Below are 27712 nucleotides of genomic sequence, written 5' to 3'. Positions count from 1 at the left end.
TACTGAAATACATGTGGAAAAGAGACCATCAGTCTGCCAAGCATAGAGTTTCAAATTAATATCTATCACCAGAGGCACCGCTAAGATTTACACCCGACTTGACACATTTTGAAATCCCATATTGTGTACAGGAGGTCTTCCATCATCAAGGTGTCTGCTTAACAATAGCACCACGAGTAAATTAGAGTGTACCTCAGGGGGTGCACAAAGGCTCTTAGTATGGGTATTAGAAAAACAGAGATTTGAATGTTATGAGAAGAAACGGGAGTAAATGATTTCTTTGATAGCCCAATAAATGATTTATGACTACAGCTCCGGGCCACTGTTGGTGGCAGAAGGCAATGTGCAGATCAATGGGTGACTTGCAGAGACTTGCTAAACACACATCAAGTCCCTGTTGTGTTTTTAGATGGATAACCTTTCTGCTAAAGAAACGTCACAATGTAATAACATTATTTGAAAGGCTTTATTCCACAGCCTTAATCAAAGGCAGATATGTCACCTGATAGGAGTCCTTAAACACAAATACATGCTGTGTTTGAGGGGTAAGTCTTTATAAACAATGTCAACACCAAATAAGACGATTCAGATTAATGCACAGAAAAAGATAGCAGACACTGGGTATCTATCCAATTATGCAGTGAAATTACATTTGAAGGCACTCAGGTAGAACTGGGAGTGTGGATTGGCTGTTTTGTGGCGTGGAGAAATATGAAGATTTGGATGACAAACACATCTACCCTGGTCAGGGGATGCATGGATTGTCAGGAACAAGCAAATCTGTAATAAACAAGTACCGTCACATGATGCGACAGACCTAAATGTATAATTCAATTTAAACACGGGCCATTTAATTAATAACTGTGTCATTTATTCTCATTTATTGTTCTCTTTTTAACTTAAACTTGTATTTGTCAGCCTGGTGTGCTAGTGTGTTGCACTACAGATTCAGAAATACCACAACTACGTTTCCCACGTCTAAAAGGAAAACAAGAGGATGAAACTAAATATCTAAGTCAGTTGAAAACAGATAGAACAAAAGGCCACTAATTTAGGATAATTAAAAAGTAAATAATACAGAATGAAAGGATTCTACCACAGGTCTTTAAATTCCTTCCTCATTGTCTTCAATGTACACACATCTACAAACATTAAATAAGAGTAATGGCCTATTGTGAGATAACAATGTGTTCATCGCTCAGAATGTTGTTATATTTCCATTTAATACATACACTTACCACATGGACAATGCTTGTGTTGGATGTTCTTGGTTTTTCACTGCAATTTCCATTTAATACATACACTTACCACTCACCGGCCATTTTAAGGTCAATTTCGCTGGTACCTGGTTGAACCTCCTGTTGCCTTGTGAACTGCCTTCATTCTTCATGGCATGGATTCAAAGTGCTCTATTGGATTGAGAACTGGTGACTGTGGAGGCCGTTCAAGTACAGTATACTCTTTTTTAACTTTGTTATTGTGCTGGACGTAGCCATCCGAAGATGGGAACACTGTGGTACTTAAGGGATGGACAGAGTCAGCAACAATACTAAGGCAGGCTGTGGCATTTAAAAGATGCTTAATTGGTACTAAAGGGCCCCAAAGTGTGAAAAGAAAATACCATAACAGTCATGGTGGTGCGGGGCTGGACCTAAAAGCAAGGACACGGAGCAGGAGTAATACACAATTATATTTATATAAGGCCAGAGATGGAAGAGGTGTGGGATCCGTGATGGCGTCCTCTGCGGGCTGGTGGTCGGTTGGGGTGGCTAGGCAGTTCTCTAGGAGAGTTCTGGTGGAGCAGAGAGGCTGTGGCTGGGAAAGCACAAGTTTACAGACAAGAATATACTGAAAATACAGGAGGCCATAGGAGTCGTTCCGGGAATGTGAACTGACGATCTGGCGAGGAGTTGAGGGAGAACTGAGGTAGATATGCTGTGGGGCTTGATGAAGGAATGGGTTTCATGTGTGTGGGTTGATTGGCAGCAGGAGGGGGAAAGGAAGGCCACACCTGGGCGGACACACACATACACACACACAGGACAAACAGGGGACCATGACAATAACATCACCAACACCAGCCTGGACCGTTGATACAAGGCAGGATGGAGCCATGATTTCAAGTTGTTCATGCCAAATTCCTTTCTCCTATTGTCCAATATGGAAGGTTCAACTGTTGTGCATTTAAAGATACTTTTCTTCATACGTCGGTTGTGACAAGTGGTTATTTGAGTTTCTGTCACGTTTCTATCAGCTCAAAGCAGTCTGGCCTTTCTCCTCTGACCTCTGCCATCAGTTTTCATGTTTGTCTTGTTTGGACCCTTCTCGTTGACACATAGAGATGGTTTAGTTTTGAAAATCCAAGAAGTTTAGAATATCCTGAAATACTCAAACCAGCCCATCTGGCACCAAAAACCATGCCAAGTTCAATAACCTCTCTTCCCCATTCTGATGCTTGGTTTGAACTTCATCAGATCGTCTTGACCATATCTACATGTATAAATACATTGAGTTGCTGCCACGTGATTAGATATTTGGGTTAATAAGCAGTTGAACAGGTGTACTTAATAAAGTGGTGAGGACATGATTGTTGATCATTTCATAAAGCATACCTGAGGTCTGTAAATTGGTTTCCTACCTTGCAGGCAAACACTGGTGTCATGACATGTCATTGCATGAAATTCAGCTTGCAAACACTTGCTTGACACATGAAGTGGATAACGTGATGTTTTTGTCAGTTAGTTTGCTAAATAATGCTGTAATTGCGAGTAAGAAATGCCTCATGAATATGTCAACCTTTCTAACACAAAAAGCTACCAAACTTGCATTATTATTGTCTCGATATTCATATTCCTTGTTGGATGTCAAAAAAAGTGATTGCAGCCCTTTGTGAATTTCCTTTTAATTCACTTAGTTTTCAGATTATTATGCATTAAGTCAATAAAAAAAACAAGATGCTGAAGGTAGCCTGATGTTTTCTTGTAAACACCATCATGTAAACATTCAGTGTGTTCATTGTGTGTATCTTTGAGGTCTAACAAACCTGTTGAATGTGTTTCCTTCATAATATAATTTGATTTATTTGCACATGTTCAAACCTGAATTGTTAAATCCATTAGTTAGCAGTCTTATACTTCCTGGACAGGTCGTCACTTTTTCATCTTGTTTTTTATGTTTTTTATAGCATGCATATTCTGGATCCTCTCTATTTATGATATGTATACAACATTCTAGATATATGTACACCTTTTGAAATTAGATGTAGATTTGAATGCATGTCGGTGATGTAATAGCAGCTTAAAAAATAATAATGGCTAATGTTAAAGCTTAGCATCAGTTAACTTTAGCTTTTTTTAAAGTTGTATATATGTAAATACTTTGGTAATGACATTACATATGGTATATGCAAATTAGAATTTGAAGCAATCTTGCGATATCCAGCAAACTTTGGAGCAGACTTCCCATGATCATATTTGGCAACACGAAGCACAAGATACAAACAAAATGACCCAAAATCCGTCAAAACATGTCTCGCTCATTGTCAAAAACTCCACAGGGCTCCTTCAACTGTTATTTATTGAATCCATTTAATTTTTGTTAAATAGGACCTCTGCAACACTAAGTGACTACTTGAAAGCTCTATCTTTATTCAAGCGCCACCCTGTGTCGAAATATGTTGGTTGAATAAAGAACAGAGTTTTCCATTAGTGAGTGTGTTTATTCCATGTTATTTTTTCACATTTAGTCCCATTGGAGCACCTACAGTAGAACACTAGTGGAGTAATGACAGCATGCTTTTTCAGTATGGCACATTTCTACCAGGGAAAGTAGGAGAAGTGCTTTATAAGAGCATCAAAAACAAAAATGATACATTAGCATGAAGACAAGTTGATTTTCATTCCAAAAAGCAAAAGGATGTCTGAGAGGTAGAACATCCAACTAATGGTATGCCATGGAAATGCAGTCACGCGCAGGATACCTGATTTGCAGTTAATGGTCTGAAACATGCCAAACCACTGGTATGGTGCTTTCAAATCTGACTCAGGAAGGTCTCTAATGTGTTTTTCAAACATACAACATGTCATTTTTGTTTACGTCCAGATCCTCTGATTATGGAAGCACCTACACCAAACTCAACGACAAAGTGGGCTCAAGGACAGTTTTAAGTTACCTGTACGTCTGCCCTACCAACAAACAGAAGGTCAGCATTTCCCTGTTGATTTTATCTCTCTGATCTCTTGCAAGGTCATTACTGATATCAAATTACAGTTTTTAAAAAAAAATTTGCTGCCAAATGACGGCATCTCTGTCTCTTTCTCCTTCTCTCTCCCTCTCTTCTAATGCCATATCCCTTCTCTGGTCCTCTGTACTTTAGATAATGATGCTTAGCGACCCAGAGGTAGAGAGCGCTGTTCTCATCACTTCAGATGAGGGGGCAAGCTTTGAGAAGCATCCCATCAACTTCAATATCCTGAGCCTGCTCTTCCATCCTGCACAGGAGAACTGGATACTAGCTTACAGTCATGACAACAAGGTAGCTTCTGAGTGAATGCACAATGAAGATAATATATGGTGCTTTTTTTCTTTTATGTGACTATTTTTATATATTCCTCCTAACATGTGTGATTGGCCTAATGTTGTTGTCTTGCAGCTGTACAGTTCAATGGACTTTGGGAGAAAATGGCAGCTTATTCACGACAACGTGATGCCAGGCCGATTCTACTGGTATGATTATGTGGATCCTATTTTTCGATAATAATTGATTGTAATTTGCATAATGACAGTGTTCATGACCACGTGGTGCCAGAAGGATCCAGTGACCTCTTGTCAAAAACAGATCTTCATGGCAGTCAAGCATACAACTATTATATCCACGTCAGGTAGACCTGAAGGAATACTGTTCTTCTTTTTCCAGAGAACAAACATGGCATGCTGTTTTTGTTGTCACTGTCATTTAGTAATCTCAACTGCTCGAGCACAAGGCAGCGAATATTGATGTGAGCCCGTTTATTCCTGTCATGGTACGTGTCAAACCCAGGAGGGATTTTTAGCCGAGAAAGAAAGGACACCGGTTGGAGGACATCCTCTCCACATGCATAAACAGCACCGTTAGATAAATAAGAACAGCGCAGCAGTTATAGCGGCACCCGAAACAATGCATTATGTGACAAGCATTCCTTCATGCACATTATGTGAGATAGTTATTTTTCAAAATGGTTTTACAGTCACCTACGATTTCCTACACCTTTAACACACATTTGCAATGGTGGATATTTCTGGGAATTGCTGACGTCTGTTGTTGTTTCCTGTGTTGATGCTTTGGTGAAGTGAGATTAATTGCAGCTGGTGCTGCAGATTCTACACTGACTGATTTACAGGAGATAAAAACATCTTTCTACGGGTTTCAAAGAATAGCAATGTCCATTGACGGTTGATACACAACCTGGCCTCCCCCTCTTTTATCTAATTTTCCTTTTCCTTCCCCATCTCCCCTTCTTCCTGCTCCTCTCTATCTTCTCCTCCTCACGCTCTTTCAAGGGCGGTAATGGGGCTGGACAGAGAATCAGATGTGGTCCACATCGAGACGAGCATCGCAAAAGGCCGTGAGTGCTGCACTCTAGTCTGCCACAGTAGCAACACCCACAGGACCCCTTGGCTCTCATTTAGAGCGAGGTCACAGGGAAGATGAGACCCCTTCTGTTGTTCGGATCGGTCCCTGAAGTCTAATAAAGCAGAATCGGTGTCCCCTGACAAAAACAGAGAGTTTTAGTGGGTTGATAGATGTTTCTTCTCTTTAATCTATCCCCTGTGTCTCATAGACAAACCTCAAATACCCATTTCTAAACGACAAGGTATATTCTTTCAAACCAATTATAGGGGTTTCCTGCATTGGAAAAGATACTCACAGCCCTTCCTGTGGTGAGAAAATCTGCCTCAGAATACAAAAAAAAAAATGTAGTGTGACACACTGCAAGTATTGCATTAGTCTTGAATCTCAGCTACCTTTGGATTGCAAAAAGGTCTCACTGCTGTAGAATTAGTTGTTGAACCGTTACCCAACTTAAAGTTGTCTCAGAACTGTGAACTTATGACAATGCATACTGTATAGATGCTGCATACAAAACACAGTTTGGAGGTGTAAATGGTTGTAATTTACTTCTGATTGATTTCCTTTCACCTCTCTCCAGGCGCCCAGTATGTGAAGTGCAGAGCCCAACGATGCACAGAAGGCAATAGACTGTACCTCTTCCCTGGCCATGTAGACACCAACTCACTGGTTGTGCAGGATGAATATGTCTTCACACAGGTTTGTGCAGTAACAGATTACTTTTCTTCTTTTTACTGAAAGGCTTCATTTCGGTCTCCTTGAAGTTTGAGATTCTTGTTTTTTTATTTTTGGTCTTTTGTGCATCCAGTTCATTCTTCTCCATCAGAACCCACATAATGGCTTTTCCCAACACACCTGTTCCCACTTACCCAATGTGTGTTTTGATTACGTTTGGTTTCGTTCATGTGAAGGCACGCTCAGTGTTTGAGCTTGCGCACAGACATACTGCAAGTCTGACAAATGTGTTTGTGAACTGAGATTTCTAGAATAGACAGGTTGCTGTCCTTATTACCGTTCACCTCTGACTTGACTCCAATTAGACACCGGCAGTCAGGGTCATTATTAGAAATGTACTTTTCAAACGCCCTCCGCTGTCATTGGTTTTTATCTACAGCTAAGTCATTTTCTCTCTGCTGATCAGCCTTGATGCAAAAATCAAATGACATAGTTTTCTAGGGCTCAGTGTGTATACTAAATCACTCTGCACTCTCCCATTTTGAATAAACACCCCTATATGTTTACGGTTCACCATTTGATTTATTTATCCACAGATTTAATCTTTTTGATATGATGTGATGTTGCAGCAGCAATACTTTAGCGGTGACCCAGTTTCACTTCCAACACACTTAATCCACATACTTGATTGGAATGGCTGTGATGTAAGAATGTAAATGTACGAAAAAATATATATATCACAGCGTGATTCAGAAATGGTGATTCAATAAAATGCCCAAATTGCATTTAGCTGAGATGAGATTGACCGTCAAGGCAGAGGCAGACACGAGGAAGATGTCTGGTGAAAATACCTTGACACAGAGTGTCTGCACGGCTCTGCGGTGGAACAGATGACTTTCTTGTGACTTTCATTGCTCGGGGCAGTTGGATTTAACTTGACAAAGAGTAATGAGGTTATCGATTGGGCTACAACGAAATAAGCAGTCTTCAACACCTCCAAATTCTCTTGGGAGAGAAGGAACAGCCAAGTGCAACATCCTCAAAAATGTGGCCTGGGAAAATGCAGCTCATTGATTTTCGATAGATTATTCCATTAGAGCCCTAATGTAGTGTGTTGGGGGACAAACACCATACCTTCTAGTTGATTAGAAAATAAGCAATCAAGTAGTGTTACCCTGCCTGTTAGTGGACGGGAAAGTGCATTAAGATCGTCAAGACACACTGTAGATAAAGCCAACACAATTGTCAGTGCCTCTTAGCTTTAGACTAACTGAGATAATGATAATAGTTTCAGTTGCGCATGTGATTTTAGTCCACTTTCGACACTGTTGATTACAATTCTAAACTTCCATAGGCATTGTACTTTCACATTTGGGATACGTGTCTTGTATAACCCTCCCATTCCTATGGGATCTATTTAAAGAATGACAAAGATTTCTTGACTGCAAAGGTAACCAAGTCAGGACGAGCCAGCTACTTTGTCTCCTACATGAGAGAATCCTTCCAGCGGATGAAATTGCCTAAATATTGTCTACCAAAGGTAAGCTATAAAGACACCAAGTGACTGTCAGATTGAGAAATTGCCTAAATATTGTCTACCAAAGGTAAGCTATAAAGACACCAGTGACTGTCAGATAATAAGAACTGTATTATCATATATAAACAAGATCATTGTTTTGTTTTGGTAGAATACAAGTCGTACAATTGTTATTTTGTGAAGAAGAGTCACACTTTAATAAAAATCTCTTGTAACAGTCATGGCCTCTCTTTTAAGTCATTCTCACCCTTCCTCTCTCTCTCTCTCTCTCTCTGTTTTTCTCTCTGTCTCACTTTCTCTCACCAACACCTCCATGCAGGACATGCATATTATCAGTACGGATGAGAAGCAGGTATTTGCTGCTGTCCAGGAGTGGAATCAGAACAACACTTACAGCCTGTATATCTCAGACTCCCCCGGGGTCTACTTTACCCTTTCACTAGAGAGCCTGAGGACCAGCAGAGGACCCGGCGGGAACCTACTGGTTGACTTTTATAAGGTGCGTAGTTAGTTTTGTTCATGAGCTGCTGCTGTCACTTCGCAACTAATGCCCCTTCCAGGTATTTCACATAGTAGAACACTATTGTTACTTTACTAACCTGTGATTGTAATTTAATGTTTTCATTAACAATTAATCTGGCTATTATTTTCATTTTGTCTGTCAAATGTTGTATTGCACTTCTTTCAGATCATTAGAGACATATTTGAATATCCATTTTGTTCATCTAATCAACAGTATAAAATCCAAACATATTCATTTTAAAGTGATATACAAAATCTGAGAAAAGCAGCGAATGTTCACATATAAGAAACTCTGATGCAGAGGAGGAAGTACATTAACTCAATACATTTATTTTTACAGTTAAAGTTCCATGTTACTTTTCAGAGTAAAGAATATTTTTTACTTCTACATTTAGCTGATAATACTTTTTAACATTTTGAAAGCAAGACTTTTACTTGAAACATAGTATTTTTACACTGTGTTATTGCTTACTTTCAGTAAAGGGTCTGACTACTTCCTCCACCAATGCTCAAACAATAAATTGATTATTATTGATTCATTTTGTGTTCATCAACTAACCCAGTCATTATTTAAGCTCTAAAGTATCATGAACATGATTGTTACATCCTGAACGTATTTCAGATGCTCATCAGCATCATTGCTGTCCTCCTTTGTAGGTTGAGGGGATACATGGCATGTATCTCGCAAACAAACTGCTGGACGGTCACGTCAAGACGTTCATCTCATACAACAAGGGACAAACATGGGCCCTGTTGCCAGCTCCTGCCACTGATGTGGCTGGAAATAACCTTCACTGTATTCTGGTGAGCTTGCTCCTTTGGGCACGAGTGAATTTATGCTCTTATTTATGCAAAAGGAAATCTTATGACATATACCGTTCATCAAATGTTTCAACGTCATCAGCTGTGCTGTGGAAGTTCTTTGATTCACAGTCATATTTGCACATGGCGAGGCGCCAGCTTCAGCATGAGCCTCCTAAATGGCAGATGAGATGCTCGGCTGGAATATTCTTATTATCAGTGTAAAGTGTATAGTTTCAGGGGTCCAGACTTTCCATTAACCTCTGTGATTTCAATTTACTACCTGTAGTCACATTGGACTAATGAATGTTAGATTACACTGAATTACATTATATGGCCGTGCTGTTGTTCAGCTGTTAGGGTATTCATCTAATCCAGTCAGTATGTTCTTGAGAGTCTGTTTGAAATAATGTATATTGTTCAGTTAATAGCCGGTAACTGTATTTATCTTTGTCATACAGATGACCATTATGTTCCTCTCTACTTTCTGACCTCCCTCCAACCTCTGCTGTTTGAAAAAAAAAAATGTATTGATGTTTTTCAGTGTGCTTTATTCTGAGAGATGAGTGAAAATGATTTGAATCAATTTCTCCAGTTTTATCAGTGCATCTTGGGGAATTTTAATTACATGCCTTGTTTGCTTTAGAATGAAACAATTCAAATGCCCTCTGTGTCCTCGCAGCCATTTTCTGGCTTTCTTCCAGGCAGAGAATATGAAAGGAACAAAGTATCTTTGTTTTATAAATGGCGTCTGAGAATGTTAGCACTTTTCTCTCAACGGCAAGCATAATTTGAAGTCAAAGCAAAATCTAATTGCTTTTGTGAAGATCTGTCTGATATATATTGTCTCAACCTGTGCTCCATTTTGTTGACAGCCATTTTGTTCGCTGCATCTTCATCTGGAGATGTCAGAGAATCCATACACGTCTGGACCCATCACCAGCAAAAAGTCTGTGCCAGGAATCATTGTGGCTGCAGGTACAGTTACCTAAAGGAAGAGCATTTGATTTATTGATTAAACTGATCAGATTAGAGCTATCCCTACTTTCTCAGATAAATGCATTGTAACAAAAATACACAAAATGAATTGCACAGTGCCCTCTTTCTGTCATTGAAATCAGATACTGAAACTTCAACTTCGAAATCTCATATTATGTATGAGATGATTAGGTTGCAGTAAGTCATAGACGTGTCCTCCAGTGGAAAATGAGGGCATGCACAGATTCAAATAGATAACTCTTAACGATTTTATCAGGTGATGGTCCATATAGTTGTGTTATGGAGTCTTTGCTATGTAAATACAGACTGAGTGAAATTATTCATGTTTTTGTACTCAGGGAATATCGGAACAGAGCTGTCCTCCACTAACCTTGGGATGTTTATAACATCTGATGCAGGAAATAGCTGGAGACAGGTGGGTCTGCACACCGCATGCATTTATTTTAAACAGATTATGTATTCATATTGAAAGTGTGATGTCATAAGTGGAGACAATTTGTTTTGTTTTCAATGTGCACCATTACAGATTTTTGTTGAGGAGCACAACGTTTGGTTTCTTGACAATGGAGGGGCTTTGCTTGCAGTCTTACATGCAGTCACGCCGATTCGACACTTATGGTAGGTGTAGCTACTGTCCAACAACGGCTGACAATATAATTATTGTAGGAACCTTAGGTGTTGCACTTATAGTGGGAATTATCTGGGTATAATTGTAGTTTTCCTCTCTGTTTTTGATGCAGCATATGATTACGTTTTAAAATGCTGATGGCCCAAGTTTGCATGATTATTATATCGGCACTGCGAGTCAGAACTGTCAGAATCCTTTCCAACACAAGAGAGTATGTTACAGCTTTGTACTCTTGGTTGGATATGATGGTTTGAGTGCTTTTATGTAAATGTAGAGTGGAGCAGGGTGGAAATACGAGACTGAGAATGCCCTATAAGTCCCTCATATTGCGGGGGCTTTGTAACACTATCTACTTTGATGTCCCTGCACATTACAGTCCTGTCAAAAGTGATTAAGCTCTAGGAAAGGTGATTTGAACCCCCCCCCCCCCCCCCCCCCAAATCTATTTATAATGTTACAACCTGAGTCATATCTCTCTTTCCATTGTTTTGTCACCTTCAAAAATTTCCCTGGGCCGAGGAACATTTGTTCTATTGTTCAGCTCGGTGTCCGAGATAATTTTTCACATTGAAGAGAATCTGAGGTGATCCATTTTTCAACTGTGACAAAAGCTAAATCACCTGACATTTAAAAAAAAAAAAAAAAACATATTTCTTTGTACCTTGTTGTTGTACCTGCTTAACCTCTGTGCTTGCAATGTTAATGTTGTATGGCATAGTGGAAAACAATATATATATATATATATATATATATATATATATATATATATATATATATATATATATAATATATAGTATAATTCAACCCATTGTGGGCCTGCAATATGGGTTGGAATGGTTTATTTACATAACTTTAACAAGTTACTGCCTACCTTATAAGACTAAATTATCTAATTTAACCAGGTAATAAAAAAACGTACTTTCAGGTTACCTTACAGAGTGTCTATATTCCACTACAAAGAGATAAACATGGATGGATGGACAGAAAGACAGATTTTCATGTGTTGACAGCTGTTGTTTTTCTTCTTTTTTCTTGAAGGATCAGTCTAGACGAAGGAAAGAAATGGGACCGTCACAGTTTCTCCTTGGCCCCTCTGTATGTGGACGGAGTTTTAATGGAGCCAGAATCTGACAATCACATTATCACGTAAGCGGAGACAGGAAAGTATAGTCGAGCAGGAATAAAACTAATATTATCAGGCTTGAGGAATTTTGATCTTCTGTCAATGTAAACATAGAAAGGTCCATCTGATGTTCCTATCTTGTATGTCAGCATAAATTAATCAGATGTGCAGGTTTTATTATAATAGTACACCATCATATCAGAAACCAGTACATTTGTATCTCAAGATGGTTTCATCTGAAATTTGCATTTTGTTGAATCATCTTCCAGTTTCTTTGGACACTTCAGTCATCGGTCAGAATGGCAGCTGATAAAGATCGACTACAAAGGCCTCTTTAACAGGAGATGCATGGATGGAGATTATCAAACATGGCACCTGCACAACAAGGTTACAGGGATATTAAACACTATTGATTTATAGTCAGCTTAAAGAGATGCATGTTTGTCCGTTGTCACTGTAAACATAATGCACTCGCTTAATGCATGAACAAGTTTCTTTCAATCTTGTGGAAAAACAAAGACATATTGTTCTTTGTTGGATAGGGAGAGCTGTGTGTGATGGGCGAGAAGCAGACCTTTATGAAGCGCAGGCCAGGCAACCGCTGCATGCTGGCCCAGGACTATTCGAGGATCTATTCCTCAGAGCCATGCCTCTGCACAGCCTATGATTTTGAATGGTAAGGACTTCTTCCCTTAGCTTTCCCAACTAGGACTATACAGTAACATTGGAGAATAGTGATCAAAAACAGATCGTATCAGTTTGCAGAACTTCATCTGCCCTAATATCCATCTTACATTCCACATTTACTTGTAAAACAATATGATTTTATTCATCGAATCTAATTATAGTTTGGAAATTTTAGATGGGAGTTAGGAACTTTTCAGTATGCTACTGTAATTTGCATAATGTCGAGTGACTTATTATAATTCAATTAATAATGAATCCTTAAATTAATTTTAAATATAACTTATCCATCTGTCGAAAATTCTGTTTGATCCTGCTGGTCTGACAATCATGTCTCTGGTTGTGGTCTTAAAATATGCGATGAAGCCGCCAACTGCGAATGCATTTGCCCCACTACAAAAGCTCGTAGACGCTAGATTGTTTGAGGTGCAGTGTTTATCATTTATGAAGTGTCATGTTTTGTTGGCAGTGATTATGGGTGGGAACGCCAGGCGGACGGGAAGTGCTCCCCTGCTTTTTGGTTTAATCCAAATGGGGCGACTAAAAGCTGCAGCACCAGCCAAAAGCTTTCTTAACAGCACAGGGTAAGTGGCCCCCAGCGTTTAAATCCATCTAGAAACAATATTATTCCACTCCGGCTTGTTGTCACGTTGTCTCGAACACAAACAGAAAATAATGGTTCACTCTTTCAATGGTTCAGAAAAAAAGTCTCTGAGTAGAGCTGAAAAAAAAAGTAACCTAGACTGTGTCCCAATTTCATAATATATTATGTTGATGAGCCGGTTTTTGAGTTTGCTGCATGTTCACACTCAAAATAGGCCAGAATGCATTGTACTGTAAATGTGTGTGCTGCCGATGGACACTTTTCTCCCACATTGAATTGCAGAAATGACAACGAGGACCTGCTGAGAACTGGAGACAATCAAAATTAATTCTGAATGGTGTAGAAACGCATCCAAAAGTAAAAAAAATGTTGCCCTCTCTGTGAAGTTATATTGAAAGTAACATTCTCAAGTTTCAGTGTGATTGATATCAATTATCGTGAGTCTTCATTCATCAAAGTGCAAAGTTGGATACTATGGATAGGATGTAAACACAACACTTATCTTTTTTTTTTGCTTTATACTTCAAAGGTATCGAAAGGTTTTGTCTAATAACTGTAAGGAGGGAGGGAGGAACGTGTACTCGCCCAAGAGGCAGGCGTGTCGTCCCCGACCCCCCCGTGGCCTGCGACTGTCCACCAGTCAAGGAGAGCTCAGTGCCACTGTTGGAAGCAACGTTACTTTCATGGTCTACCTCGACGATGTGAGTCGTATCGCCATGAATCACTGTAGTGTTATCGGTAGCTGTAGTTATGGCAATATTTTTAAAGTGTCTGGTTATAAATATATTGTTCAGTATTAGGCAAATTAAGATTTTGACATGATGATGGCACTAAATAAAAGGTCAGCGGATAACTAGGTATTAGTGGGGCACTGGAGTGTGAATGAAATGGCATGACAATCAATCAATGTTCAGTTCTTGAGATATTTTACTCAAAACTACAACTGTAGAGACCTGTATTCTTTTTTAAATATTTTGAGTCGATTGAAGCCCTATTGACCTTTCAAATTAGTCTGGCAAAAATGCAGATATCTCAATTAATGGCGAAATATAAGCAACGCTATCTGCATAGCTACATGCCACAAGCCGAAAGTAAGACAGTATGTTTGAGTTGATCTGGTGTTCTGTAAAAAAAGATTAATGGGTCTATGTGTATTTATTTTGTCTGAATGTATCAGCTGGCGAGATGTCATCAGATATAAACACATCCATGGGACACTTTCAAGACCTCTGTTGCACTTTTCCTCTTCTTTCTGTCTCCTTACATTCATATCCACCTGCAAATTATTTGTGACGCAGCTTATAGGACATCTCAGCCAAAGCACTTTAGAAGCGGACTTATTTTGTATTTGATTTTGTTGGAGTATCCTGACCTAAGCTGTAGTGACAGATGCCATGTGTTACCGCCTGTCCACAGGGAGACTCGTTAAGGACCAGCATCCAGCTAGACTTCGGGGACGGCATTAAGATCACATACTCTAACCTGAGCAGGACCGATGATGGCATCAACCACGTCTACAGAACGACTGGGATTTACAGAGTGACAGCTTATGCTGAAAACAACCAGGGATCTGACAGCAGCACACTGTTTTTACACATCACTAGTATGTGAATAAATAACACCATTCCTCATCCCTTCGGCAGTGCATATAGCATGAATCTCTTACCTTTCATGGATAGTCACGTTCCCACTCTGCGGGATTTAATTTGAGTCATGGCTGTAATACTTGTATGCGTTTCAACCTTGGAAAATTGAAACACACACACACACACACAAGGAGCTAAATCTTATGTGTGTTTTACGCGTGCTTTTGTTTGCACAAGTGTATAATGTGTGAATGTATGTATGTGGTGGTGTATTTGTTGCTGCCGCAGGTCCAGTGGAGCGTGTATATCTCTCCGCTCCTATTGTAGCCATCAGGGGGAAGGAGGTTAATCTGACTGCAGTGGTATGGCCGAGTCACACCAGAACACTGACCTTCTTCTGGTGGTTTGACAACAGCTCCGAGGTGAGAAGCTCCTACTCCCACTCCAACTATTGGTCCAGTTTCTACTTTTCCGTCTGTTTACTGCAGTCTTTCCCATCTTCTCCTGATGTCCTTGTGGTGTTAACAAAGTGTGAATATTAAAAGCCTTCACACAAATCATGTTAAATGTGACTGCACATGTCTTTCTGGAAATTCCGGGATGGCTGGTCCTATTTATTAATCACGTTGATTGCGTTCGCTGCAGCACTCCCTCATTAGACAGAATGTCAAGGACTGCATGTACGTAGTATTCTATATTCGGCAGGGAGGATGCAGGCTTTTCTGGGAAATTCTCTATGTGTTTTTTTTCCTTTTGAATTCCAGCCCATTATAACCTTGGAAGGAAGCATTTCATACACATTGCAGGGAGAGGGAAAAAACAAGGTCACGGTCCAGGTTGCTTCTGGTAGCAGCGTAATGCAGGATTCCAAAGTTATAACTGTTAAAGGTGAGTGTGGGAGACGATTTTCAAAGCCCTTTAATTGGTGCAATGCACATTACATGAATATGCAATATGCTTTCTCGGGGAAAGTATGATGCCTCACGGTCCACGCTGCAAGCATCGCCACGTTGTTGTCAACATGGACTTATCTAATGAATAAAATGTCACGGACGGCGAACACGAAATCTTGAGGAGCAATTAACTTCAAGGCATATGTTGCCAAATGAGAAAAGACAAAACTGAACATCAGATTAATCTAAAACGAAACCAGAAGTAACATTTAAATTCTAACAGACATCAATTTTCTTTTTTTTTTAGATTTCTTCAGGTCGCTGCTGTTGTCATTCTCACTAGCTCTTGATGAGCACAATCCTGACATCCCAGAGTGGAGGGAGGACATAGGCCGCGTGGTGCGGACAGCTCTGTCACAGGTACATAGAGAACATATTGCTCTTTCCTGGAGCCAACATCGGCCACCAGCGGCTTTCATGGTCATCACTATTTAATATCTGTATGCAGTATTGATAAGGCAGTCACAGTCTGTTATGGTCCAAGTGTGTAATTTCATTTTTTTTTCCATTTCACCTTTGACGACAGTAACCAAACACTGTTATTTAGTCTGAATTTAAATTAAAGCTGATGTTAAGTTGTCTCGTCGTTGCAGGTGTCTGGGGTCCCTGAAGATCAGCTTCTGGTGTCTCTGTATCCTGGACTGCCATCTACAGCAGAGCTCTTCATCCTGCCCGATGAGCACACATCAAGTGAGCACAAGAGGGGGAGTGAGGAGGCTCTAGAGACGGTAAGAACCATAACGTATAGAAATATTAACGTTGTTATCATGTGAACTTCACAGTATGAAAAAAGACGGTATGAACCCTTTTTTGGCCAAATCAACAAATGATATCTTGTTTATTTATTGTGTCCACAATAGAAATGTAAACTGGCATGTTTTTGTTTTACATGTCATTTAGCTGACGCTTTTATCCAAGCGACTTACAATAAGTGCATTCAACTATGAGTACAAACTCAGAACAACAATTTCTTCAATAAAATTAAACTACAAGTGCTATCAGTAAGAGCCATTTAAGTGCTACTAATGTGCTACTACGGCGCTACCTTCCCTATTCAAGGTACAGTCCGATAAAGATGTGTTTTAGTTTGGCGATGGAAGGTGTAGAGACTGTCTGCTGTCCTGATGTCAAAGGCAGCAGAAAGATCTAGAAGGATAAGGACAGAGGAGAGAGAGGCTGCTCTAGCAGTGTGAAGCTGCTCAGACACAGCAAGGATGGCAGTCTCTGTTGAGTGGGGAGTTCGTTCCACCAATGAGGAGCCAGGACAGCAAAAACAGTCGTGACTTTGTTGAGTGTTTAGCTCGAAGTGACGGAGCTACGAGCCGATTGGCAGAAGCCGAGCGAGGTGAACGGGCTGGGGTGTACGGTTTGACCATGTCCTGGATGTAGACTGGACTGGAGCTGTAGAGGTCGAATGGCATTAGCAGGTAGACCTGCCAGGAGGGAGTTGCAATAGTCTAGCCGTGAGATTACCAGAGCCTGGACCAGGACCTGTGCTGCCTTCTGAGTGAGAATAGGTCGTATTCTCCTGATGTTGTACAGCATGTACCTACAGGAGCATGTTGTTGCGGTAATGTTGTCAGTGAGGGAGAATTGACTATCAAGTGTCACACCGAGGTTGGTGGCAGTCGGAGTCGGGGCCAACACTGAGTTGTTGAAGGTGATAGACAGGTCGTGGGTGGGAGAGCCTTTTCCTGGAAGGAGGAGAAGTTCAGTCTTGTCCGGGCTAATTTTCAGGTGGTGTGTGGACATCCACTGAGAGATGTCAGTCAGACAGGCAGGCAGAGATTCGTGCTGCTACCTGTGTTTCAGATTGGGGAAACGAGAGGATCAGTTGGGTGTCATCAGCGTAGCTGTGGTAGGTGAAGCCATGCGAGCGAATGACAGAGCCGAGAGAGTTGGTCTACAGAGAGAAGAGAAGAGGACCCAGTAGTGAGAGGACAAGGCTCAGACACAGATCCTCCTCACAGAACCTCCAGTCTTGAATCCAGACTGGTGGGGCCCAAGAAGGTTGTTATCGTGGAGAAAGGATGAGACTTGGTTAGAGATAGCTCACTCTAGAGTTTTGGAAAGGAAGGGAAGGAAAGAGACAGGACTGTAGTTATTGACTTTAGATGGGTTGAGAGTGGGTTTCTTCAGGAGAGGCTTAACTCTTGCCTCCTTCAGAGAGTTAGAGAAACAGCCAGTTGACAGAGAGGTGTTAATAAGATGGGTGAGAAAGGGAAGAAAGGTCGGAGAATGTGTTGTTGTGTAGTGTTGTTGTGTTGTGTTAATTGCTGTAACATGTGACTTAGTCAAAGGTGTTGTTAGGCTGTTTGTAGGTGAATCTTTGAACTATAAAGTGAGCCAGGCTAGCTGTTTCCCCCTAATCACAGTCATTATGGGATGCTAAACGAATCACCTCCTGTCTAAAGCTCCACTCAACATGCAGACATCAGAGTGATAGCAATGTTATTGTACAATGACTCAATGATGTAGGATTTATCAGTTCATAATATGAGGAGAAGATATTTTACCTAACAGAGATTTTATTTGTATTTATTGTTGCATATTATATCATTCTCTGTTTTTGTGCCTTACCTTAAACATAAAACAGATATCAGATACTTGTGTCACTGCCCTGAACCAAGGCCTGATCCAGTTTGAACTGAAAGCGGATATTCACATTATTGTGTACATGACTCAGCAAACTTTGGGTAAGTTTGTTTGTAACCCGCCCATTATTCCTGCACAAATGAAACAATTGTTGCATCTAAAAACCTTTTGCAGGTACATACAAAATAATTCAAATAGATATATTTTACATAATTTATGCCAATTTAGTACACTATGTCTACACTGTATTTGTGCTGTTTAAAGTAAAAAAAGAAAAAAAGAAAAGGTAAACCACATGTCTTTTTCATGATTTGAGATTGAGTTTTAGCCCCAAAAAAATAAGACAAAGACAACCAGAAACCCTGTGTGAGATTTATATGATACTGTATATCACATGATTTCTATTTACTATTTCACAGTACATCTGTTTTGCACTTCAGGCTGTGAGACAGTAGTTCCCTTTTGAAATCAGCCAATCAATCACATGATTGACAAAGAGGGCATTTGGTATGCAATGAGGAAATCGGCAGGGTCACTGGATCATTAGCATATCGCAAAAACGTGTCGATCAACCCCGCTTGGCTTTACCCTTTTCATTCACCAATGGATCTGTCTTCATTTGTGTCTGCATAGAAAGGTCTGGGTTGCCTTTAAAATGATCCAGAAAGGTCAAACACTTCATAGGCTTCTCTCTCAAGGAGGGGAAGATGGGAGGGGGAATACTTTGAATATTGCATCTCAGCATTAAGAAAGCTTTGACTATGCATAAGCTACCTGCATGACGGACCCCAGGCAGAGGGAGTAGACCTCCTAAAGATTCATTTTAATACCCTGAGGGGGAAACATGCATAGAGCAGCTCTTCAAACTGTACCTGCAGTTGTTACATGACATAAGGTGATCAAATGGGATCTCCTTCAAATAAGACATGGTTAAAGGGAAAAAGAAAGTATTTGTCTTTTTCCAAATTTGGCACTCATTTGACACGTTTGACTTTCAGCACCACTTGTGGATTCAAACTCCATCCACAGTGGGTCAGCCATGCTGATGCTGCTCACCGTGGTCTTCGTTGGTTTAGCAGCATTCTTCATCTACAAGTTCAAAAGGTGTGTTCACTTGGATAAGATTGGATAAATTGTATCGAATCCTATTTTAAATTGCATTTAAATGTGTTGTTCGTGAAGACCTTATACAGCTGCTCTGTTAATTCTTTGTCATTAGGAAAATCCCTTGGATCCACGTTCAAGCTGAGGACAGTCATGAGAAGGAACCGGAGGTGATCAGTACAGTCGGTCAGATTGACAACATGTCAAAGGTCAAGCTAAGTGAGTTTCCCTCTCCGAAAGAACTCATGGAAAAGGAGCTGGAGGCCAGGAGTAGAGGTAACTTAGCTAGACATGTATTAATTGCCACCATTAACAGTGATTAGGTGTTGTACAGAATATACTGTATTTTAAATTGTGGTGGGACAAGGATTATTTTAGTAAAATGAGCAATACCACAATTTGAAAAAAGTGGACAGTATTTGACAGGAGGGATGGCCCTTTATTTCTAAGATTAAATTAAATACAGAATATTCATATCTGCATTTTTAGTGACATATTTCTTACATGGTATGCTATGAACTTTAATATAATTTTTTCGGACATACTATACTGTATTATTTGAAAGATTTCTTTCAGACATGCCACTCACATTCTCATGACATTTTTAAGACATACTTCTCTGTGACATTTTTAAGATATGTCTCTGCCATACTGCTATGACATTTCTATGACTGACTATATATTACATTGTTTTATTTTATTTTTACAACAGACTATAGTAAGACTTTATAATAACCTTTTATGAAATACTATACGATGATTTTTGTTAGACTTTTTTAACATACTTTATTGTGACTGTACAACATATTACTTTTTAATGACTTTTGTCAAATTACCACGTTAGGCCATCTTACGAGATACTATAACTTTTTTCAACTTGCTATACTATGACTTTTGTAATTACTTTTTTCGACATACTTTACTACTCTATGAATTGGTTCAATGCTGTCTTATGCTATGACTTTTTCTACTTCCTTTGACATGCTATACTATGACATTTTAATGAATTTGTTCATGATATTATATCATGCCTTTTTATTACTTTATTTTGACATACAATAATATGACTTTTAAACATGCTATAACTTTCTCTTTCTGTTTTTTTTAACATACTCTACCAGGGGAATTAAATTAAAATTCAATAAGATCCAATTACAGAGAATTTCCTCATTTGAAGGTCTGGAACATCACAATAATGTCTAAGTTGTTATATGATTTAGTCCCATATATATATTAAAGTATCTTAAGAGTTGTATTAACGTCTGAATGAAGTCAACAACTGACAAATTGAATAAAATCCCAACAATATTTATTGAACTGGATGAATTGTAAATAATACACACCCAAATAAACGTTATTCTCTTATTTCAAGTAAAATAGGGGCTGGATTTCAAAAATACAATACATAACAGAAAGAAAACATGTACATCAAAGTACCCAATTTTAGAAAAAATAATGGAAATGAATTGTCCTGCAGCTTTAAATTCAGTTTGTCCATCCATCAATCCATTGTCTTCCACTTGTCGGATCGCGGTGGCAGCAGGCCAACTCTTTCTGGGGGATCCGAGGTGTTCCCAGGCCAGCTGGGAGATGTAATCTCTCCAGCGTGTTCTGGATCTTCCTTGGGCTCTCCTGCCAGTGGTAGGCGCCCAGAAGGCATCCTGATTAGATGCCCAAACCACCTCAGCTGAGTCCTTTTAAAGTCGAAGGAGTAGCGCCTCAACTCCAAGTTCCCTCCTGATGTCCGAGCTCCTTATCCTCTCTCTAAAGCTGAGCCCGGCTACCCTACGGAGGAAACTCCTTTCGGCCGCTTGTAGCCATGATCTCGTTCTATTGGGTCACGAGTTTGTGACCATAGGTGAAGGCCGGAACGTAGACCGATCGGTAAATTCCTGTGCCTAGACCCCGATGCTTGTCCCTGCGGGTGGTGGGTACACAGAGTGACTGCTCCATGTCGTTTCTTCGGGCCGGGCCCGACTGGGCCCCATGGGCGAGGGCCAGGCCACCATGTGCTCTCGGTGAGCTCCATTCCTGTTGCCCTGTTCCGGGCGAGGTGGCTGAAGTCCGGGGCCTGCTATACAGCAGGGTTTTTTTTAACTGTTCTTTGCCTTGGAAGACTCTACCAGGGGCTGAACAACATAGCTCCCAGGATCACTGAGCCACTCAAACTCTTCCACCACGGAAAAATTACATTTATTCAGGTGTGAAGTGACTTCACCCAAAAAAGGCACAATATTATATTCATCTTTTTCTTTAAGGAGAAATGTGTGTACTGGGACTTTATTTGAGGTTATGGAAACCACTTGCAATGTGGTTTCCATAAAACCACATCCCAGGGGGAATCCCCAGGGGGCCTGCCGGGATCACCCAGCAGGCCCCCTTGTTCGGACCATGAGGGTCTTTCATCCAGTTCAGAGACCTACTTCGAGACCCCCTCCACCCACATGGCCGTGCGTTCTGACTCTGCGGCCTCGGAGTTCAATATATGCTATATTATGACTTTTTATGGACTTTTTACAACATGCTATATCATAACTGTTTGACTTTTTTCTACATTCTTTCCCATGACTTGTTTTTTACATAGTAAACATATTATACTATGACAATTATTTACTTCCTGTTCAATGCTTTTTTTCAATTTATTTACTTTTACTTATGCCAAACAATACAAGGACTTTTTAAGACATGGGATTTTCTTTCAACATACTTTACAATGACTTTTTCTGACGTGCTGTACTAGGACTTTTTTAGGCAGACTATACTTTGAATTTCTTCAATATATTAAACTATGACTTTTGCATTTTTTTATATATTATACTTATGGTTTTTTTACATACTATACTGACTTTTTTTGACAAATTTGACTATGACATTTTGATACTATATTGAACAAACTTTTTTGACATACTATATAATATGAATTTATTCTGACTTTTTTCGACATACACTATGATTTTTTCTTCATGCTATACTAGTCGTTTCCTATTATATTTTATTAATGTATTATACTATGACATGTTTACTGATTTATACGACATACAACACTACTACTACCCACATCTATTATTATTAATATTATTATTATTTATCTTTATTTAACAAGGTAATTTAATTAGATTTAATAAATATGACAAGCTTTACTATAATATGTAAAAGATATTTTATATACATTTTTATATTTTCACAACACATTATACCATCACAGTTTCATGACATAGTATACTATAACTTGATATATTTTCACATTTTGTATTACATTTTTCTGACCTACTATATACTATGACTATTTTGTATTGCATATACTATATTATGACATTTTAATGAATTTGTATTGGTACACTAAATGCTCCGACACACTAATACAGGATTTACGAGATAACTGTCATCACACAACACATCGCTGAGCATCTGTTTTTAATTAATTGCATAGTTTAAGTTTTATTAAAACAACTGTAAATTAAAGTTCAGTCCCTCTTTATCAATGCAATGTGTCATTTATTTGCAAATTGAACGCCGCAAGCAACTGCAGCACAGTAAATAAAAATCACAAGTTAACTTTTTGATTCCCAAGGCGGACATCCACAGTGATGTCTTTTATAGATGACAACTATAAAACACGGGACTATTTAAAATACTATATATATAAAAGTAGCATTGCAGTACTCCTGACCAAGACATGTGGGCTGCAGGCGGTTTTTCTTGTTGCTCATCTGTTTGTACTTTTACAAGTCTTTGCTGATCTGAAACCAATCAACTCCTTTTTGGTTGCTTTCGAAAATGTTTATTTAGAAAAGAGCAGATCAGCATGGGACCTTTTTGATCTGTGGCTCGCTAGATCAAATTAACTTACAACCTGTTGTTTAATTAATACTCTGAAGCTTTGTTTGATGTTCATGCAGTAAGATTTTGGCTGGGGATACAAGTCTGTTGTGTCCATTTTACAAGAGCACATTATGATCAATCATCTGTTAGTTCAGGCCTCTGTCCAGTAATCGTTCATCCCTTGTGAACATTGGCTTCATTAATCACCATTACGTTGTGAATAATTCAATGTTTATTTAATTGTACTTGCAATATGCGTAGTATAAACTTCATATGCCTTTGAAATATATTTGATGAAGTACACATGTTTCCATTGCCGGCAGGTAGGCCTTGCTCCAGCCAATGAAAACATGCCCCTTACCAGAGGAAAAACATTACCAGTTTGAATTTAATTAACGTCTGGGTTCAGTGATTTAACACGTTCTTAATTTAGTCCAAATGGCTTTGGAAAGAAAAAGCAGATTCTTCTGGTCATATGTTTCACAGTGCAGCAAGAGATGTGAAGTAAAATAAAAATGTATAAAGGTAGAAATGAAGATGTTATTATTTAAAATAAGACTTTGCAAAGTGGTTGTAAAAATGATTAACTTGGCAGCTCACCTGGCCTCAAGCTGTAAAAGAAATGCAGGACAAAGCAGGAGGCTGTCAGCACAGGTTTATTTTGCATCGCAGTTCATATTTCATTATGTGAGAAACACAAACTACTTCTATGAAGACATCCCTTTTGCTCGACGACCCTGGATGCTCATCCACTGTGAAGGAGAAGTTCACTATTTTTGAATGAAGGGTGGTGTAATTCACTTAAAGTTACATTTTTACATTGAAGAGCTACCTTGGGAGTAAAAGGGTTCTTATTTGAGTGTGGAGAATAAAACACATTTAACAAGCAACGTATTCATACTTAGAACAACTCTCAAGTAATTACATGTAATAATAGCCAATCACAGAGAAGCACTAATGCATAAATCTCATTCACTGTTTATTCCTTTAAAAAATACTTATATTTTATTCAGTGATATACCCATTTGTAATTTATATTTTTAATTGTGTGAATAATTGTATTATTAGACATTATTCATTACCTGATAGCACCCAATGACAGACCCACAAAGTTAGAGACTAGCTGGTGAATATAGTGAAGCATTTAGCAGCTAAAGAAATATTTTTTCAGGAGTTAATCGAGATAGAAAATAGAGCTTAAAGAGACTGAATGTGGACTTTCATCCATCAGATGGCCAGAAGCACAACTCTAAATTAATAATAATGTTGCTCCGTAATGGCTGGATAGGTAAATAAGCAGCTGTTTTCTAGTTTTCTGTTTTCTTAAAAATTTTAAATATTTTAATGTGGACAAATATTTATGGATCTTTAGTACACATGTGGACTACTCGAACTCTCTTAAATTTGTGAACATGTTGTAATCATTTTAATAAATATCTTTTAAGTTTGTGAGTATGAGGGAACTACCCCAAGCCTCTTACAGTAACTTTGTTTAGGCATTAGCTATTTCAATCTTACATTTTAACCTTTCAGATCTTCATTTCAAACTTCTTAACTACTCTTATCATTTACTTTTCAAACTTGACTAAAGACAATATATGTTTTAGTCTTAAAATATGCTCATATTTTCTTTGGCAAATCTGAACTGACTGCTGAAGCTTTTCCTTGATGAATTTACTGCCAGGTTATTAGTTATACGGGTGAACATGATATTGGCTTCATGCAGCTTCATACAAATTACTGAATGTAAATGCCTGACAGTTTAGAGATTAAAGTACCACCTTTGAATAAACCAGTGTCTGCACAATCTGAACGACCCCACTTGCCACAGCGATCCCTTCTTATCAGCCCTCCATCACCAGCTCAGCCCTGCTTGGAGAGGCCATATTCCTTTGAGACAACAGGGGGCTTTTCAACCAATATGCATAATTAGGTACAAAAAAAAAAGCTTGTAAAAAAACATTTGAACTCCATGTAGAAAGATAAGATAGAAAGCAAGATTTAATTTTGTGTTAATTGGTTGTCAAAGGCATTCCGTGAACCCAAAATCAATGTCATGTAGGCAAAGCATGAATGTCAAAGAAGAGTCTCCTTCTTTATCATATCCTCAAAACAAGCAGCATGTGACGTGCATGTAATGTCCGAGTTGACTATCCCTGTATTTAGTCTGTTTTTATTCTGTGTTTGCATGTTTTCAGGGGGAATTGGAAGAAATATGGAGAGAATTGTAACAAGGGAATTTCCAAACTGTACTAACGTCTAAGACTCTGTTACTGAGTAAGTACAGATTGTTGTGTTACAATTGTGATAAAAATTGTTTCCTTTGTTGGCATTGTTTGCTTTTTTATATACACATTTCACTGTGATAGCTGCTATCGTTCAAAGTCATGTTTTTAACCCACACGGGTAGAGTAAGTATCTTTATAATTCTTGATGAAGATCCACCGAGCCAGACTCCAGGGCCTCTAGTTTCAGGGCGGTGAATTGGCTGATAACGTCAGCCAGTAGAAAAATTCCAATTAGCCTCAAGATTCCCAGCTCTACATCAACTCCTTATATTTTATGAATACTCAGCTGCCATTGTTTACTTTTGATGAATGCTTCACTGCCTGGGACATGTCATCGTTTTTACTAATTGGGAGGAAAAAAAGCATTGGAAAAACAGAGTTGTTGAAATAATATACCTCAGAAGCTCTAATAAACAGTTAAATGAGAGAAGTATCATTAATTTAACGCTTCAGTACAAGAGACATAATGTACAGGCTTCAGTGTATATGTATAGATCTTTGATAAAGTTACTTTCAATTCTGCATTGAATGACAGAGAATGATCATGACTCACTACAAGGACAGTTATGCCCTTAAAGAATATCATAATACAGGGCTTAAAATGATGAACACATTTAATGTAATAAAAATGAGATCTTAACAGTACTTTTTAATAATGTTTCCCTCAAACAGACAATTTGAACCAGAAGGCAATCAAATTTCTCAAGTGTAACCTTTTTATTTAGTTTTTAAATTGTTCTCTTTTCCTTATATCCAGAAAAGATAATATAACCGTGTCAGTTTTAGACATTACACATCTTACGCTGACTCCACAACACAGAAACATAATTGATGGATAATTACAGTCATAATTTTGTGTTTAATTAGCACATTAACTTTACGCTATAGATAAATATTTACATTCACCGTCCTATAACTGGAGGTCTTTGAGTTGTAAATATACACTAATGAATATTTATATAAAAAATATCAAAATCTGACTGTTGTGAATGCGTATAAGAAAGGAATATGTAGTTGGTTGTGCTTTGTAAGTTAACATGGTGCTTTAAATGACTCATGAAGGTTTATGGCACACAACAAAACATTTTTGAACATGAACGTATGGCCTTAGAAGTAGAAATATTGTAAACTTGTACATAGAGAAAGAAGGAATGTAAAGGAATCTACATTAGCATCATCCTACATTAATGTAAGGTCAACTCACTGGACAGTCAGTAGTTTTAGTATGTTTATATGTACTTCAGTCTTACAACCAACTGGATGTCCTCTTTTTTTATTTATTAATTTTTTTACAGTAGCATGCCCTAATAATCTGTGATAAAAGATGTAATACTATATTAGGGTGAGCGAGTACTGTATGTGAATATATATATATATATATATATATATATATATATATATATATATATATATATATATATACACACATACATACATACATACATATATATACACACACACACACATTCATTAATGGTTTTAAAGTTTCATTAAACAAATTAATAATGAACAGTACTGTATGTGAATATATATATATATATGTATATATATATATATATATATATATATATATATATATATATACGTGTATATATATATATACATACATACATACATACATACATACATACATACATACATACATACATACATACATACATATACACACACACACACATTCATTTATGGTTTTAAAGTTTCATTAAACAAATTAATAATTAACACCTTCTCTAATAGTCTAGTTGTGCAATTGCCAAAAGTTGTGCATGATATTGTTAATTTTTGTCTGATATATGAATTGTCTTGTTTTGAATCATATTTCTTACTGTGAACAAATTGCCATTTTTAAATTGTTCAAAATAAATGTATTTTTATATTGAATCATGTGTCTCTGTGTTTGGGTTGTAATGGAAGATGTACGATTTTTATATAGTTTCTACTCCTGGCGAAAGGATGCAAAGACAGATTTATTTGGCTGCCACTCAATGATAGATGTCTGCATTGTCATGCCATAAACCTGAAAACAAGAGCGCGTGTTATCTGAAACTCAGGTGCCATGTAGCAGCCCGCATATCAGTCTCAGCATTACAATTTTTAATGATCCCTCAGAGGCTCTGAAGTCCACTTTAATGGGCAGAAGTGGGATAACATCCATGTGAAGATTCCAATCTGACACTTTGACT

At 38.4% G+C, this 27712-nt stretch overlaps 1 protein-coding gene across 1 annotated transcript in view; it reads left to right on the top strand.

The window, feature by feature from the left end:
- Window positions 1–25504, top strand: part of sorcs3b (sortilin related VPS10 domain containing receptor 3b) — a 40385-nt gene extending 14881 nt beyond the window's left edge. The window contains 26 exon segments of the mRNA XM_034552007.1: window positions 4102–4201; window positions 4376–4534; window positions 4652–4725; window positions 5539–5603; window positions 6189–6307; window positions 7734–7823; window positions 8140–8319; window positions 9000–9146; window positions 10019–10121; window positions 10481–10557; window positions 10669–10760; window positions 11809–11916; window positions 12163–12280; window positions 12436–12569; window positions 13047–13140; window positions 13142–13161; window positions 13711–13882; window positions 14598–14784; window positions 15056–15189; window positions 15532–15655; window positions 15968–16080; window positions 16314–16448; window positions 18317–18416; window positions 19314–19419; window positions 19535–19695; window positions 25440–25504. Of these exon segments, the coding sequence (XP_034407898.1) occupies window positions 4102–4201; window positions 4376–4534; window positions 4652–4725; window positions 5539–5603; window positions 6189–6307; window positions 7734–7823; window positions 8140–8319; window positions 9000–9146; window positions 10019–10121; window positions 10481–10557; window positions 10669–10760; window positions 11809–11916; window positions 12163–12280; window positions 12436–12569; window positions 13047–13140; window positions 13142–13161; window positions 13711–13882; window positions 14598–14784; window positions 15056–15189; window positions 15532–15655; window positions 15968–16080; window positions 16314–16448; window positions 18317–18416; window positions 19314–19419; window positions 19535–19695; window positions 25440–25504 (2977 nt within the window).
- The last annotated feature ends 2208 nt before the right edge of the window (window positions 25505–27712 follow it).

This window comes from Cyclopterus lumpus, chromosome 15, assembly GCF_009769545.1.
Source record: "Cyclopterus lumpus isolate fCycLum1 chromosome 15, fCycLum1.pri, whole genome shotgun sequence".
Taxonomy (NCBI): Eukaryota; Metazoa; Chordata; class Actinopteri; order Perciformes; family Cyclopteridae; genus Cyclopterus; species Cyclopterus lumpus.
Note: the sequence above shows the minus strand (reverse complement) of the source record. Positions and strands in the feature narration are given on the sequence as shown.